At 56.6% G+C, this 17,627-nt stretch overlaps 1 protein-coding gene across 1 annotated transcript; it reads left to right on the top strand.

The window, feature by feature from the left end:
- Nucleotides 1-8,126: 8,126 nt before the first annotated feature.
- Nucleotides 8,127-17,622, top strand: CTSZ (cathepsin Z). The gene is made up of 6 exons (XM_043479446.1): nt 8,127-8,401; nt 8,849-9,012; nt 12,972-13,151; nt 14,949-15,099; nt 15,695-15,857; nt 17,070-17,622. Exons 1-6 carry the CDS (start codon nt 8,259-8,261, stop codon nt 17,178-17,180), a joined length of 912 nt encoding a protein of 303 aa, XP_043335381.1. The 5' UTR covers nt 8,127-8,258; the 3' UTR covers nt 17,181-17,622.
- Nucleotides 17,623-17,627: the final 5 nt, after the last annotated feature.

The following is a 17,627-nucleotide window of genomic DNA, read 5'->3' on the forward strand; positions in this document are numbered from 1 at the left end:
GAGCAGAGAGCGAACCCCGGTCCCCTGCGTTGGGGGAGTGGAGTCTTAGCCACTGGACCACCAGGGAAGTCCCAGGGGGTTGAGATTAACAGATAAACGCTACTATATATAAAATAAATAACCAAGGACCTACCGTACAGCACAGGGAACTCGACTCAATATTTTGTAATAAACTTTAAGGGAAAATCATCTGAAAAAGAATAGATATTTATTTTAAAAATAAAAAAAGAATCACTGTGCTAAACACCTGAAACTAACACAATATAGTTAAATATATATTAAGAAATATATATACATACACACACAGAATGAGCCTTTCAGCTCCGATTGATGTCACCCCACTTGCCTTTACTCCTTCCTCTTCCCTCCGTGCCCCCACCTGCCCTGCCTGCCCTCCCCGAGCCCGGCAGGCCCCTGTGTCTCTGAGGCTGGAGCAGGAGACAGACCCTGGGGGGTCAGGGACAACCCCCCTACTCCGGTGGCCCTAGAGCTTTGATCGCAGTTTCCAACACTCAGCCTTGTTTGCCCATCACTTATATTCCTGCCTTATCTCCCCAATAGCCTGGGAGTTGCTGCATCGCTTCACCTTCGAGTCCCCAAAGTGCCTCAGTCAATGTTTGCTGAGTGCAGACCAACAGCTGGGCGAGGGTGAGCAGCCCCACTCAGAAGGGCCAGCTTCCCCACAGCCAATAATGTGTTTATTCAGGAGTGTGTCCTAACGGGCGGGGGGCGGGAGGGGGAGACTCTCTCCTCCTTTCCTAGGAGGTGGTCCAGGCTGAACAGGGATGGTCCGTGGAGTCAGCACAGACCTACTTTGGGAAGTTGCGGGAGGCGGTGGGGGGCAGAGCTGCTGGGAGGGTCTGGGGGTGCCCTCCATCTGTGTTTTCACTCCATTCCGGAGGAATGCAGTCCAGCAAGCTGGGCGCCCCCAGCCTCCACCCTCCTTGGAGCACCCTCCTTGGGTCACCTGAGTTTGCCAGAATTCCAGATGAGCGCTTAAAAGGTTTTTCTGTTAATGGTAGCAAAAAGGGGGAAGAAGAGGAACCCTGTTTGCTCTGATTCCGGTGGGGCCAGTGGTGTTTACTCAGCCCGGGTGGCATGCGCTGTCAGGGGTGGGGGCTGATGGGGGTGGTGCGGATGCCAGGAAGGGAGGCTGGGATTGGGGGCCCACCTCCCTCAAACCTGGAAAGCCCAATAGAGGTCCCGAGGCCCAAGTCTGCAGCCCTCAACCATTGCACCGACAGTGTTTTTCAAGTCAGCTTCACGTGATGGAAGGCAGCGATGCAACTGATGGTGTATACGCCGCTGTCTCCCGGGCCTGGGTCCTGAGCGCCTACTGGGTGTCTGGCCTGAGCTGCTGTGGGCGCAGGAGTTAACATGTCGGGTGGCACCAGGAGGCAGGACATATGGCGGGGCTGACGCCAGCCTGTCTCTGCCCCTCTGTCCTTATTTATGAAAGTACCTGCTCCCCTGGGGAACACACGCCCCTCTGGCTGCTAGGTTAGCGAGAGCCAGTGAGGTGGTGAAGACACAATTCCTTTCTCAGGCCCCCAGGAGTGCCCCCTTCCTGACGCACAGGTGAACAGGCCCCCCTGGGGGACCCAAGGTCTGCACTCCCGCCAGGCAGAAGGTGACCCCTTGCCCTGAAGCACAGCAAGGGATTCAAAGCCGCCATCTGTGATGAGCGACAAAGCCATCTTCTCCCCCGAGAAGGACTGTGACAAAGGCAGGTGACAGTGATAGGGCCTGAACCGAGCTCCAGGGGGACAGCGGCAGGAGCCCCCTGCACACCGGGGGTGACCCCACACACCCCTCTGGAGATGGTTAAGTACCCTCAGGCCAGCCCTTCGTTGTGAGGAGCAGCCCTTGACAAGACGCTGTGGCAGCAAGCCCCTTCCTGGATGACACTCGGGTCTATTATGGGAACAGGACCAAGATGATAAGGAAAACCAGTGTCATCAAGAAACCCCACATCAGCTGCTCCCAGACTTCCTGCGGAGGTGACCCCAGTGGTCGGATGGAGCTCCCCGCATCCTCCACTCAGCAAATGAACTTCAAGTAGGAGAAAAACAAAGTTCTCAGAGAATTCATTGATTTCATCCGCCCCAAGCTTCCACTTCTGAGCGCATCAAAGTTCCTTGCATAACTTAAGAGAAGGCTGGTGAATTACAGTGTTTGCTTGTGATTCAGAGGCAGAAATTTTTCCAAATGTCTTAGTAAGAAAATGACATCTGAGGGGCCATTAGGAGTGACTCAGCGGATGTGGGCAGATCATCAGATGAACTGAGTTCCACTTGCTTGTACTCTCCTCCTCGTGCATTCTCCTAATGTAAAAGAAAGTTCTGGGAAAATGAATAAGTAACTGCAAGAAGAGAAAAAGTAAGCAAGAAACTAGTTACTGTTTTTCTTTAAGCCAGGCTGCCCAGCTCCACGGAGGAGTTTGAGACCTTCTCTCCCTTGGGTGCCCCACGCCGACAGCTCCCCATCCCTCTCCAGCCTCAAGTTCAAAATGGGGATGACATGCCATCTCTTCGGTACATTGAGAATCAGCGTCCTGGGATGTGGCACCTCTCATTTGCAGGAGGAAACACACACACACCTCCTGTGAGCCGCCGTGGCTCTGAGATATACAGAAACATTAACCTTCTCGCTCATATCTCTCCCATCTCCCAAGGTGTGCAGCTCCTGATAAGCCATGTTCAGTGGCAGAAAGAGAGATAACACAACATGGATGAAATCAAACAAAAATATATATTTCCTCAAGCCCAGTGTTTGTCCAAGAAACCTCCACTGTACAAGCCTCAGAATTCTATTTGTTTAGCCAACAAATGTTGGCTAAGTACTCTTTGAGGAACTCAGAAGAGCTTGAAGGACCTCAGAAATGTCAGAAATGTGGTTCCTGCCCTCCAGGGCGGAGAGACTCTCCTGCCAAACCTCCCTTCTCTGTCCTTCACCAAGTGCTCTGCCACCATCTCTCTGGCTGCACCCACCTCCAGTCAAAGGTCCGCAGAGTCAAAGCTGTGGTTTTTCCAGTAGTCATGTATGGACATGACAGTTGGACCATAAAGGAGGCTGAGTGCCAAAGAGTTGATGCTTTCGAGTTGTGGTGTTGGAGAAGACCCTTCAGAATCCCTTGGACAGCAAGGAGATCAAACCAGTCAGCCCTAAAGGAAATCAACCCTGAATATTCATTGGAAGGACTGATGCTGAAGCTCCAATACTTTGGCTACCTGATGCGAAGAGCCGACTCATTGGAAAAACCCCTGATGCTGGAAAAGATTGAGGGCAGGAAGGGAAGTGGGGGACAGAGGATGAGATGGTTAGAAGGCATCACCGACTCAATGGATGTGAATCTGAGCTATCTCCTGGAGATAGTGAAGGACAGAGGAGCCTGGGGTGCATGGGGTCACAAACAGTCAGACACAATTTAGCGACTGAACAAGTCAGGGGATGGTTCTTTCATTTGGTGGAAGAGACTGAAGCTCAGAGAGGGACCTGATGGGTTGACATGTGTCCCAGGATGACACGGCAGAACCAAAGGTGGTTCTAAAAAGATGATTCCAGGTGTGGAGAGGCAGGTTGGCCAGACAGCCTTTAGCCAGGCCTCCTCCTCACCTCTGGTCCATAACTGGGTCCCACGAGCCCTGCCGCCCATCTCAGCATCTCTCCAGCCGAATCAGTAATCCACCACCAGCAGCAGCTCTTGACCGCAATAGCCTCTAACTGACCACCACCCCCTAGCCTTCCATCCTTCCATCTTTCCTCCCAGAGGGAGCTCATAGAAAATAAAGACATCACCACTGCTCCCCAGGAAACTAGCAGCCACCAGGGTAAAACCACCCCTCTCACCACAGCTGATATATTGTTCCGATTGATGGGGAAACCCCTGGGGTGAGTGGGGAGCAGGGAGGGAGCCAAAGGAGGCGGAGACACAGGCCTGCCCCAGGGAGGGAGGGACAAGGGAGGGCTGGCTGGGACCTGGAGGCGGAGGAGGAGCCCTGCATTTGAGGACAGTGGCCTTTGGGGAGCAGGAAGCTGGCCTTAGATCCCAGAGCGCAGCAGCTGAGAGGTGCGTTTACAACCCAGGGACCTCGCCCAGCCTCCTTCTTCTCCAGCCATCTCTGAGGCCACCTGGTCATACCTACCCAGAGTGTCCGCCTTTCAATTCCTTGCACATGCTTGAAAAGTCCAGCACTTTCCATGGCTGCGTCCTCGTCAGTCAATCCCAACTCACAGGATGGCTAAGAGAACCACCCCAGAGCAAACTCCCAGAGGCCCTGTCTCTGGATCCAGCTCTTTCTACTTGGACACTCTTCCTGTTTCCATGTGGCCCCTTACCAGAATGTCCACTCCTAGCAGGCAGAGACTGACACTCCTATGTCCCCAGGGCTGGGACAACGACATGGCGCATCCTAGATTCTCAGCATGCTTGCCAAGTTCCCTTTTGGGTCCCAGAAGACTGGATCCAGTGAACGAGGCAGGCCATGCTCCAAGGGCTCCAGGGGAGGCTCCTGGGTGGGCCTGATGGGACCTGCCGGGTGGACGGTGGGTGGCGTGCTCTGAAGGTGAGACTGACAGGCCAGTCTCACAAATGTGACCCCCAGGAGGTGAGTCCCCTCCCAAGCCAGCCTGTGTGACCAGCAGAAGGTGTGGTGGCGATGGCATTTGGGGACCACATTCACGGCATAGGGTCAGCGTGAACATCTAACCAAGTGACTGTGTGGACAGAGGGGCAGCTAGCGAGGGACCCATGTTGCCCACGAGCCAGACATGCCTCCCAACACGCCAGCACCCATCACGGTAAAGGCAGTATCCAAGACCTGGCTCAGCCCAGGAAGGTGAGAGAATAGGAAGTGTCTGCTCGTGTCATGCAGGCAGCATGGCACGAGCCAAGAAGGAGAAGAGGGCTTGGAGGCAAGTCCACAGTAAATGAAAACTCACCTGTATTCTTGTGCAAGTGGGGAGGCTGGGTCGGCCCCAGCCTGGCTGTAAAGTGTGAGAGATTTCTTTATCAGGACGAGGGGACAAGTCAACCTTATTTTTAGAAATGAATAGGCTTTTGTGTCATGGACTTGCATCACATGTTTGCCAGGAGACTTTATGGGGCAATAAAAAAGATAAACAGGCTAGATTCAAACCCGCCACCCATGAACCTCAGTCTGAGTACAGGTCTCTCATCCTCTCTGGAGCCTCAGTCTCCCCATCTGTAAAATGGGTGACAGCATCTGATTCCCACCTCACAGGCTTGTGCCGAGGATCAAATGAGAGAAGACTTTCCCAGACAGGAGTTGTCTAGACTGACTTTGTATCTGCCTTCGGGCACGGCTGAGCGGCAGGGACAAATCAGTTACTCAGTTACAGGCCGGCTCCCTGAGCTTCTGTCCCAGGCAGATAAGACGAGTCATTATCCACAAAACACCCTCCCAGACACACAGAGCAGTGGTGGCGTCAGGAAGAGACAGAGCTTTCATATCCGCAGGGTCCCCAAACCTGCAACTCAGGTGCACCTGCTCTGGGGAGAGATGAGCTGGTGGGCGGGGCAGCCAGTCCAGCAACTCCTTCCTCTCTGCAGTCCCAGCAGGTTTTGAGTTTCACCTGTGCACCTTCAGAGAGCTCCTGGAGTCAAACGCCCTCCCCTCACAGCAGTGGCCAGAGCTAGGGCCCCTCCCTCAACAGACCGCAGCTCTGAGGGACTCCCAAAGTGACGCGGCCAGCTCATCCCTCAGAGCTGGGAGCCAGGCAGACGTATATCCATGGACCAGAGCCAACTTCAGGGGGGAGAAACAGCCCAGAGGCTTGACTCCATGTGGTGCACCCATCACAGGTGCTGAAGAGGCAGAGCGGGTCACAAGAGAACGCACTCGCTTCTTCTTGCCTTGAAAGTTGTGGTTTCAAATGTCTGGCCTTCCTCCCCCCTCCACCTGCTAGATTTTCCCATCATCCTCTGAGTCTGCATAGCTTCCAGGGCAGGGAAACCCTGGTACACCACCACCTGTCAGCCTGAGAATGTCACCATCCCTCCCTTTAACCTGCCTTCTCCAGGGCCCAATGTGTGACCACTGCCCCACTCTGACCCTTTCACAGACCCTGGCCTACGGAGTTGCATCATCAGGCAGGCCCAGCTCCAGAATGTGCAGCTCAAAATGAAAATGGGGGGGCCTTAGCAGACCAGAATCTCACCAAGTGCTCAGGGCCCTGTTGATGTCAGGTGTCACACGCCCACGACACTGGCCCTGATCATCATAATACCAACACCTGTGGACCTTCTACGAGAAGCCCAGAACACCTTTAGAGCATCCAGGTCCCCCAACACTGCAGGAACGGAAGAGCTTATAACCCGGCACATTTCCACCCAGCATCAGGGATGCAGCCCCAGACCTCATAGCACTCCCCTGAGGTGGGGCCAACGGGTCATCTCTTGGGCCCTGACCATCTATGGGCACTTGGGAGGTCCCCACAATATTCATCACCCTACAATAGGGGGACCACTGTGGTCATTCTTCAGCAACTATGAGCTTTTATGATTTTTTAAAATGTTTATTTATTTATTTTTGACTCTGCTGGGTCTTTGTGTCAGCTCAGGCTTTTCTCTAGTTGTGGCAAGTGGGGGCTACTCTCCAGCACACGAGCTTCTCACTTCTTCTCTTGTTGAGGAGCACAGGCTCTGGAGAACAGGCCAGTAGTTGCAACTCATGGGCTTAGTTGCCCTATGGCATGCGGGATCTTCCTAGGTCAGGGATCAGACCCATGTCTTCCACATTGTCAGGCAGTTTCTTTAACACTGCACGACCTGAGAAGCTCATATTTTTCTTTAAAGGAGACCCAAAACCCACCTCTTAGGAAGACCCCACCTGGATGGTGGACGTCACCGGGGTCACCCAGGGACAACCCCGCTGGTTTGTTTCCTCCTACGGATGGAGGACCCATTGGCTGCTTCACTTTGGCTGTGGAGGAGAGAGGTGAGGGATGGGGAAACCCCGGCTGGGAACTCCCTTCCCACACCTTCTGCTCCCGGGGAAAGGGAAAGGCTTTGGGACCAGGCCCAGGACACATGCTGGGGCAAGCACCAAGGAGCCTGCTTTCCAAGAAGATAAAGGACACCTCAGTGGATAGAGGCCATGTCTACATGTCGAGAGACAGCCTCTCGGGAGCGGGGACCAAGCCCTATTGGGATTCCATAGGTACCTCAGGGCTTCCAAGGGCAGCCACAGAAATGGCTGGAGGTCTGCAGGGCAGCTACTGTGATTTCTGTGTGCAAGCCTGGTGCCAGCAGAGCAAAAGACAGGGACCGGGGGCGGGGGGGGAGGTGTCCATGTGGTAAGAACAGGGTCCCCACATGGGAGGACCCTATACCAACACTGGATGGTAGGACAAAAAGCCTGAACCCTTTTCTCCCAAGACCAGGGAGGCCATTCTGTGGTTGGCTCAGGTGACCACCAGTCACGAGGAGCCCGGGGAGGAGGGAACTCTTGAGTTAGGAAACCCAGGCCCCTGGGGTCGCACTTCTGCTTTCGGTTGTTTGAAGATGCAATGCTTTGTTAGCAGAAACATCCCCAGGCAGCTTTGGAAGTTGGCAGGGAGAAAGAAGATTCAGGCTCCAAGTGAGATTTTCCTTGAGGGGCCTTTTCTAGAAGGATTCAGTCTTCCTTCTCTGTGTAGGGGCAACCTCTCTCCAGAAAGGGTCTCAGCCTCAGGGAAAGCTAGGGTGCTCAGGTGCTCGGTCGTGTCTGACTTTTTTGCAACCCCTGGGACTGTAGCCTGCCAAGCTCCTCTGTCCATGGGATTCTCCAGGGAAGAATACTGGAGTGGGTTGCCATGCCCTCCTCCATCAGGAAGCTAGAGTAGGGCACAATTCTGCGGGGAGACCCCTGCCCATCATCCCTGGAGGCTGGACCCAGGGGGGATGCGGGGATCCGGGGCATCTCTCCGGACCAAAGGGTCCCAAGACGCCAAGGCTGGGGGCGGGGGGCCCTGAGAATGAATGAGGTCTGATAGATCAGAGGCAAGAGGCAAGTGGCGGAGTCCGGGCGGGGTCCGCCGAGGCCTGGAGCGTGACCCGAGCCCGGACGGGCCGGGCGGCCGGGCGGGGCGGGGCCGGGTCAACGGGGGCAGCTGCGCGCCCCGCCCCGGGGGAGTGTCCCGCCGGGCGCAGACACCTTAAGGGCCTGCGGGCTGGGGCGGAAGCCTGCGAAGGGGTGACCGGCGCGAGATCCGAGTTGGGATCCGAGTCGGGGTCCGATCGCACCGGCGAGGGAGCCATGGCGTCGTCCGGGCCGCTGGTGCCGCCGCTGCTGCTGCTCGTGCTGCTGGCGGGCGCGGCGCGGGCCGGCCTCCACTTCCGCCCGGGCCGCGGCTGCTACCGGCCTCTGCGGGGGGACCAGCTCACCCAGCTGGGGCGCAGGTCGGGGCGGCTGGGGGGCCCTGCCCATCTCCCTGGGCTGCGCGCGCTCAGCCGCCTCTTTGGTGTGCCAGCAACCAGGGCGCCCTGCTTCCTTTGACCTCTGAGGGTCAGGGCCAGCCCCTAGGCTTTGGGGGCCCTCTTTTTCACTTGTGCGGGGTTGGACGGGCCTCACCCGTGCTGGAAGCAGGCCAGCCCCGCCGACCTGCATTTGGGGCGTTGCTGGCCGGAGCAGTCTGGTTCCTGCATTGGAGGTGGGGGTGGGGGTAGGGGTGGGGGGTTGCCCTGCCAGCTTCAGAGCCTGAGAGGGCGGGGATCTCCCAGCGTGAGATGGGTCGCCTGCATTCCCTCCCGCCCTCCCACTGGGGAGGATGTCTGGGCCCCCCACCCCCACCCCGGGAGAGGGGAGAGGTGCCCAGTGCTGATTCTGTTGGTGCTGTCTGTTCCCAGGACGTACCCCCGGCCTCATGAGTACCTGTCCCCGTCAGATCTCCCCAAGAGCTGGGACTGGCGCAACGTGAATGGGGTCAACTACGCCAGTGTCACCAGAAACCAGCACATCCCCCAGTACTGCGGCTCCTGCTGGGCGCATGGCAGCACCAGTGCCATGGCGGGTAGGTCAAGGGCCAGCGAGGCCCATCCAGCTGCCTTCCTGTCTGCATGGGTGGCTACAGCCCAGGGTCCAGGGGAGTCACCCTGGGATGGGGAGGGGGGTGTCTGTGTCAGGCCTCGGGGAGCGGATCTGGGGCCTTGTGCGTGCCCAGCGGTCACACAACTGAAGCCTGGTGACAAACAGCTCCCAGGCCCTTATCTGTCTCAAAGCTTGTGACCTGGGCCATTGGGGCCCACCCCACAGACTCGCCTGCTGGAGTTGGGCATGTGAACGTGAAGCTGCTTTTCAGGGTAGTTAATATTTGAAATGAATGCTTGTCCTGGGCTTGGGCTATTGAGCAAGTCCAGCTTTCTTCTCATCTGGACCTTAGCCGCCTGGCCACAGGGAGGGCTGGAAGGCTTGAGGCCTGGAAGGAGGGGACATCAGAGGTTCACACCGCTTGAGCAGGCTACTGGGCCTGCCTGGGAGGGTGGGTTGCAGACTTCACACCAGCCTGGGTCTTCTGGCAACCCGGGGGTTCCACACTGGAATCTATGAAACGCCAGCCCTGACGCACTGTGCTAGGCAGACTGACCGCAGTGTGGCTACTGCCGCTGGCCAACGTTCTGCGTATCATTGAAGCTTCCTGACTGCCCTGTGATTGCTCCCGCTTTGTAGAAGAGGAAACCAAGGCTCCTGGCTGAGCGGTCAGGAGACTAGACCTTTGTGTGAGCGTGAGTGACAGCCAGAACCTGAGCCCGTAAGCTGGGCTGCCTTGAGGGTGAAGAGCGGGGTGTGGGGGCGGAATCTGGACCCCAGTGTCCACCACTGTAGCAGGGGCACCTGGTGGGTCTCCGTGGTGGCCCTGCCCCATCTCTCCTGGGGGCTGGGTGGTACTTCTGACCCTTCAGGATGGAGGAGGGAAGGGACTGGTAGGCTGAGCCCCATTTTTAGCTAGGGAGGCCCCCGCTGACTGGAATGGAGATGGACAGGGCCCCTGGAGAATGTGAAGCCAGAGGTTTAACCAAGGAGCCACTGGGAGAAGTCTGGGTTGGGCAGGCAGGCAGGGTGTGGCCAGCCTTGAACCCAAAGCTCGTGGCAAAGGCCTGGCAGGAATGGCGCTCACTGGCCTAGAGGAACTGAGAGAGCCTTTGTGGGGGGGGGGGGCGGGGGGGGTGCTGAGGGTGTGGTAGGGGAAGCTGAAAAGGTCACCAGGGGCCCTGCGCCTGAGGGATCTTAGGAGGGAGTCACAAGCCAAAATTTGCATCTGTAAAGGAACACAGTGCCTGGAAAGGCTGTCTGGTCCATTGACCTTTCCCTGTTCAGAGGTCAACCCTCCACTGACCGGAGTGGACCCTCCTGGGCAGACAAACAATGGCTTCCCCCTCCCGACCCTCGACGTCCTCCCTAGCAGCAGACATCCTCTGCCTCTTTCACTGAGAAAACAGCAGCCCCCAGAAGGGGACTTCCAGGGTGCTGGCCCAGCTGCCGCCTACCACAGCTGGTCATAGTTCGCCTGCGCTCCCATCCCTGGGCGTCCAGCATCTGAGCCCTTGGCCAAGGCTGCACCTGCCAATGCCCACCCCTGCTCATTGCTGAACCCCACTCCACCTCCAGCTGCCACCCCACTTCTGGGCTCTCAGAGGTGCCTGCAGCCCGCACTTCCTCTCTTACCTCCTCAAACCCCTCCAGCCACACTTCCAGTTCTTTGCCAAGGTCTCCATCATGGGGCCACCGTGGGCAGGCCAGGTGGTCGCCCCCTGGCCTTCCCTGCCTGATTGTGCTTGATCCGTGACCTCCCGCCCCAGTGCTTTCCTGGCTTTCAGTCACAGTGGGCCCCTGATCTCTGCCTCCCTGGCCCCTTTGGACCCTCTTACCGGCTCCGCATCCTCCCAACTTAACTTCTGAACATTGGGTTCCCAGGACCCTACATCTGGACTTGGCCTTCACGTCCACCTGATGCTCTTCTTCTCACTTGGACACCTGACACCTCAAACCTCACCTGCTCCTCCTTTCCACCACCACCTTCACCCCCAAACCAGTTCTTCCCCAGCCTCCTGATCACTCCAGGAGAACGCCTTCCTTCCCTCACTCCGGCCGAAGCCCAGAAGCACGCCGGCCACCTGTTTTTAACCTTCAGACAATCAGGCCGTAGGGCTGGGCTCTCCCTTCAAGGTATATCAGGGATTCTGCTGGAACTGGGCCCTGGCCTCGCTGCCGGAGCTGCCCAACCAGTCCACCTGCTGCTCCCCAGCTGCCCCGCCTCAGGCTTCAAACAACTCTGACCCAGGCCAGGGCCCCTTTTTGTCCTGCTTGAAACTATTTTAAGACTTCAGGCAGATTAGCCCAAAACCCTGACTTGCCCACAGCCCCTATGTTAGCTGACTCCTTATTTGGTGTTGGGACCCAGCTTGGATGTCAAGAGCTGAAGAACGGGGGTGGGCGGGGGGTGACCTCAGGCCAGGCCCCTGCCCTCTCCCATGGGTGCCTCCCACTGTCTGTATGTACCCCCCATCCTCTCCTCTCTTTTCCTGGCAGCGTGGCCCGTCTCCCTGACCACATGAAGCTCATAGGGTGGGAGCTTTGTTTTGCTCACTGAACAGGGCCTGGCGCACAGTAGGTGACCAGGCGGCCGCAGATGAGCAGGGAGGATGAGGGGTTGAAAGGGGAAGTGCCAAGTGCTAACCTCCGGGGGTGGGTCAGGTGCAGATTGGTTGAGAAACAGCAGTGGGGGCGAAGGGGGCCCTCATCCCACCTCCAGGCCTTGCCCAGTGTGCGACCAGGATGGAGAACCTCCACGTTCATGGCAAGGGGGCTTCCAGGGGCCGGCAGCCAGGATGAGGCTGCAATCAGTAAAACCTCAGTGAGTTCATTTAGGCAGCTGGTAGTTACTGAGCAGGCTTCCCAGGTGACGCAGTGGTAAAGAACCCGCCTGCCAATGCCGCAGACACAAGGGACATGGGTTCGATCCCTGGGTCAGGAAGATCCCCTGGCGTAGGAAATGGCAACCCACTCCAGTATTCTTGCCTGGAGAATCCCGTGGACAGAGAAGCCTGGCGGACTACAGTTCATGATGTCACAAAAAGTTGGACGTGACTGAACACATTTATTTACTGAGCACCAACGACGTGCCAGGCAGCATAGGAGCTATGCTATGCCAGCACTGCGGGAGCGAGATGGTCCGTTAACAACGGAGCGAGGGGTAGGGTTAATGGGTGAAATGATGTCAGCTGGAGGGTCAGCAAGGCTGGGGAGGGATTGTGAGGGTTGAGGGCAGACGGCTGTGGGAGGCTGCTGAGAAGGGGCTTGGGGAGAACTGTGGCTGGGAGGGGTTGGCCACATGAGGCTCTGTAGAGGTGTGTCTTCAGTAGAGCCCCAGGGGAGTGTGGTCCAGGCACTGGGGAAAGAGCTGGGGCACTGCTGGTGACTGGCTGTGGGTTCCAGAAGGCCGAGGGCAGGTCACAGGGGCGGATGTAGAGCCCTGTGGGCCCAGAGCCTGGGAGGTGACCCCAGGGATGTAGGGGGGCATGGGACTGCAGGAGGGCAGGAAGGAAGCGCCTGGAGGGGGCTGCTGGGGGGTGGAAGACCTGGCTGCTTGCTCACTGTAATCAGGGAAAGAACAGGCTTGGGAGTTCCGATTTGGAGGTGGGATCTCAAGATGTGGGCCAGCGTGGGTAGTTGTGGGATCATCACCTCAGGAGGTGGCAAGTGAGGTGGCCGGCTAGGGTAGGTCTGGCTGTAGGGTCCCCAGGACTCTGCACGTGCAGGGTAAAGGGCGTGGCCACCCTCAGCTGCCTGTGGGGTGTGTGGGCCTAGGTGCGTGGGGAATGAGAGGGGTCACCCCACCGGCCCGTGGTCTGGACTCTCCAGTGCCCTAGAGGGGGCTAGTCAGTAGCAGCCTTCAGGCAGGACACCCCTGAAGCTGTCCTGGTATTTGGTGGTGGGGGTCGGCGCCGACCCATGTGGCTGCTGTCCCCGCAGACCGGATCAACATCAAGAGGAAGGGGGCGTGGCCGTCCACACTGCTGTCCGTGCAGCACGTGATCGACTGCGGCGACGCCGGCTCCTGCGAGGGGGGCAACGACCTGCCGGTGTGGGAGTATGCCCACCGGCACGGCATCCCCGACGAGACCTGCAACAACTACCAGGCTAAGGACCAAGGTAGGCACCGCTCGCTGCCCGCCCCCGCCCACCCCACCCCAGACACACGCACATGGGCACACGCACGGCCTCCCTCTTCCCAGGGCAGGTGTGGTCCAGAGCCCAGGCCCACACGCTTCTCAGGTCCTGTGGCCAGCCCCGGGGGAGGATGGGACGGAGCCCCCTGGCTGGGGCTAGGGGATCAGGAAGTGGGGGCCTGGCGTCCTTGTTGAGAAGACCGATGAGAAAGACTTGGGGCGGGGCTGTCCAGCCTGCGCGCACTGTGGCCAGGCCGGTCCCTGGTGTTTGGATCTGGCATTTTAGTGGTTTCACAGCCTTCGTAAGGGGAGCGTGGGTCCAGGGAAGAGTGTTTCCAGGAGCCTGGTAGGGAGAGCCAGCAGGCAGCAGGAGGGCCTGGCCTGAGTCACGACCCTGGGCCGAGGGCACTCCTTGGACCAGTGGACTCAAGCTGGCCTGCAGTCCCTGGAGCTGGCACGTTCCTTTCAACCTGCTCCCCTTGGAAACCAAAGGAGAGAAAGAGTCCAAACCCCAGACCCACAGTGGGTAGTTTTAAGTCTCCTGTCTGAGCTCCCTCGTAACCAGAGCACAGAGCTGGGGCCAACTCAAAAGGCCTTCTGAGACAGGAAAGGGGAGGATGGGGATGATCAGGGGCCCAGAGAGGGGACTTTTCTGCCGCCCCCCCACCCCATCTATAAAACGTGTGCTCCCGCCCCTGAGCCTTCTGAAGGCGCCATCCCACGCCCACGGGTGCCCCTGCCTTGCCTCCTGGCCATACTCCCAGCCAGAAAGCATCCCCCCAGACTGGTCAAGTGAGTCTTGTTGAAGTGGTAGATGCCACAGGGGTCAGAGGGTCAGAGAGAGGTGCCCAGGGTGAAAAGGAGAAGGGGGGCCCTTGAGGGCTCAGAACTGGAGACCCAGGTGGTCTTGGGGCCCCGCTCTGCCCAGAACTGGCCGTGTCTGCCCTCAGCCAGGCCCTGGAGCTCACCTAGAACAATAGGGCCAGATGGAACTCATCGGCCCCTGGTTGTATGCAGTTAAGTGGTCTTGTCTTTGCGTTAGCAAATGTGGCCACAGAGCCATCATGTTTCAGGGTGTCCTGGGCATTTGGTGTCCAAGGGGTGAATTAAACCAACAGTTTAATCCTCAAAGAGTTTACTGTCCTGGGGGGAGGAATCTGGACAGACATGAAAATTATGGCAGAAATAGGTAACATGAAAGCAGTGAAGAGTGGGGCTGCGGGCCGGAGGCAGGATGGATGAGGCGAGAACGCACGAGACGGTGTGGCTGGCGTCTTCCAGATCTAACAGCCGCACTTTGTTTTGAACCCTAATTCTTGATTCCTCCTCAAATGAAGAAAATGCTAACTTTCCCCCGAGATGTGTTAACTTATTCACTAGCCAACAACATAATCTTATTATAAAGGCTGCTCCCCTTGGAAATCAAAGGAAATTACTAAAAATTATTGAAAATTAAGAATTTAATTACCCTCTATTCTGAGCTATAGAGTCTTATGCAAAGGCCTTTCTCCTGGCTTTCAGGAAAAGTCGAGCTTTTGAGCGCCTACTTTGTGCTAATTAATGTTGTCTTTTTGCTGAGAGCTGGGGAGGGAATGGTTATTGTGACTCCTGTAGCTGAAGGAAGAGAGTAATTTAAACACCTGAGCGCAAGGTGATTTGTTTTATTAGTTAGTGGATGGAGCACTCAGCTAGAAAAGTGAAGATTGGGGTCTGGGCGCACTGCTTTGTTTGCGTGTTAACGAGGAAAGGGTCTCACGCTGCCTCTCCGTGTGGTCCCCAGAGTGTGACAAGTTTAACCAGTGCGGGACTTGCACTGAATTCAAAGAGTGCCATGTCATCCAGAACTACACCCTCTGGAAGGTCGGTGACTACGGCTCCCTTTCAGGGAGGCAGAAGATGATGGCAGAAATCTACACCAATGGCCCCATCAGGTATGGAGCTGAGACCCCTGCCCTCGGTGGGCACACAGACTTCAGGTCGAGGAGACCCAGGTCATTTTCATCGCTTTTCTTCTGGCCAACTGTACCCACAAGGCTAGAAACAGCTGCCACATGAGTTTTCTCAAAATTAAGCTCAGGGCTTTCCCAGTGGCTCAGTGGTAAAGAACCTGCCTGCCAATGCAGAAGACACGGGTTTGATCCTTGGGCTGGGAGGATCCCCTGGAGAAGGAAATGGCAACCCATTCCAGTGTTCTTGCCTGGAAAATCCCATGGACAGAGGAGCCTGGCAGGCTACAGTCCACGGGGTCACAAAAGAGCCTGACACAACTTAGCAGCTAATCAAAAAGTAAAGCTCACCAGTCTATGTGCCCCTGGGAGGATTATTGGGAAGGAGGCACACGTGTGTGGGAAGGTCCCAGGGCACAGGCCATGCTGCGGGGCTGCCGGTATAGCAACCATAGCGGGCACGCCAGGTGAGTAACAGCAGAAGTTTGGGCAGAACCATCAGGTGTGAATTATCTGAGCTGTTCCTAACCGTGGTGAACAGTGGCCGCTGAAAGTGTACATTCTCCCTGCTTGCTCTCAGCTGTGGCATAATGGCAACAAACAAGATGTCTAACTACACTGGCGGCATCTACTCCGAATACAACGAGCAAGCCTATATAAACCACATCGTCTCTGTGGCCGGTTGGGGTGTCAGCGACGGCACGGAGTACTGGATTGTCCGGAACTCGTGGGGCGAACCATGGGTAAGATGAATCTACTGGGACTGCTCTCATGTAGATGGTTTTGAGGGGTTTGTAGCTGAGAACTGCAGCCCTGAGCAGTGGGGCTTCGGGCTCCAGATGTGAGGTTGGGGGGCTTCTGCACCACATGGTGATGGTGGGGAGCTTGTTCTGAGCATCACAGTGTGTTCAGCAGCCTCTTTGGCCCCTACCCATTTGATGCCAGATGCTCCTTCTCCCTGTTTCCCAGATGTGACAACCACAACATCCCCAGACATCTCATGGGGGTGGGGAAGACCCTGGTTGAGGAGCCCTACTTTAAAAGTTTCCATTTAGCTTGCTTTATTCCTTTACAACCATCTCATTCTTTCTCTTGTCATATTTTCTGGTCTCCTAAGTAATAACCAGGGTTTCCTCAAAAATACCTTTTTTAAAAAGTATTAGTCTTGGCTGTGGTGGGTCTCTGTTGCTGCATGGGCTTTCTCTAGTTGCAGTGAGCAGGGGGTCCTCTTCATTGCAGCAACTTTTCCTGTGGGACCCGGGTTCTGGGCACTGGGGCTTCACAGTAGTTGTGGCGTGTGGCTCAGTAGTTGTAGCTCCCAGGCTCCAGAGCTGACTCAGTAGTTGTGGCCCGCAGACCCAGTTGCTTTTTGGCGTGTGGAATCCTCCCAGACCAGGGATCGAACTTGCATCCCCTTCATTGGCAGGTGGGCTCTCATCCACTCTACCACCAGGGAAGTTCAAAACACTATTCAGGTTGGGTTAAAAACCCAGTGGAGTTAAATCAACTGCCAGAATTTTCATTTCTGAGACCTCGTATTAATGATTCAGCTTCAGACACTAATTCATTATGATGAAATCCAGAGAAGATTATTTATGTCAGTGTTGAAATGTATTTTTTATTCAACGACTATAAATGGGGGTGGTAATATGTAGTCCAGACATCCGGTTCAGAGTCAACATTTTAGCTATATTAATTAGTTCTTGGTATACAGACCCACGTACCCCTTGTGTTAAGGATTAACTAAGTTTAAATATTTCACGAAAGCGCTATCTGAATCGGGGTCTTAGGAAAGGGGAAGGGCAGCTGAGCGGGTGACTTTGGACACTGCGGGTTCTCTGAGCTCGAGGTGGATTGAAGAGGGAGGAGAGCGTCTCTGAGAGCAGACAGGGGAGGTAGGAGATGCGGGGTGTGGGGGAGTACCCAGTCCTCACGCACAGTCCCACTCCTCACAGGGCGAGCACGGCTGGATGCGGATCGTGACCAGCACCTACAAAGGTGGGGAGGGCGCCCGTTACAACCTGGCCATCGAGGAGAGCTGCACGTTTGGGGACCCCATCGTTTAAGGCAGAGCAGCTCTTACAGAAAGGATCGCGAGAGCCGGAACCAGAGGGGATCCCATCGTCACAGGCATCGGGGTGGCGCTGCCATGGTTTGAAGGAACTGGGGGTTGATGTTCACATATGTGACAGCCAGTGACGGCCCTGAGCACAGAGGAGACATGGGTGGAAATGCCACATAGGCTGACAGAGGGGAGAACCGGGGAGGGGCCGGCTCCGCGCCTACACTGGACGGCTTCCTGCTGCGAGGACAGCCTGGAGAAGAGGGATCCGAGGGGCAGTGAACGATGTGACCTCCACAACAGATGATCTGACAGCTGTGGTCTGGGAGGTAAAACGGCTCGGACTCACCACCAGTTCCTTTGTCACCTTGAAATCAATGGGGCGCACGGGGGGAGATGGCAATTTTGAGTTGCCCAAGTGATGAATAAAATGCACACTTCACGCCGGAAC

The sequence above is a fragment of the Cervus canadensis genome, chromosome 10, assembly GCF_019320065.1.
Source record: "Cervus canadensis isolate Bull #8, Minnesota chromosome 10, ASM1932006v1, whole genome shotgun sequence".
NCBI lineage: Eukaryota > Metazoa > Chordata > Mammalia > Artiodactyla > Cervidae > Cervus > Cervus canadensis.

Coding starts and splice junctions, on each gene's coding strand:
- CTSZ (XM_043479446.1), top strand. CDS start 8,259: ATGGCGTCGTCCGGGCCGCTGGTGCCGCCGCTGCTGCTGCTCGTGCTG. Junction 8,402..8,848: donor CTCACCCAGCTGGGGCGCAG/GTCGGGGCGGCT, acceptor GTCTGTTCCCAG/GACGTACCCCCGGCCTCATG. Junction 13,152..14,948: donor CTACCAGGCTAAGGACCAAG/GTAGGCACCGCT, acceptor TGTGGTCCCCAG/AGTGTGACAAGTTTAACCAG.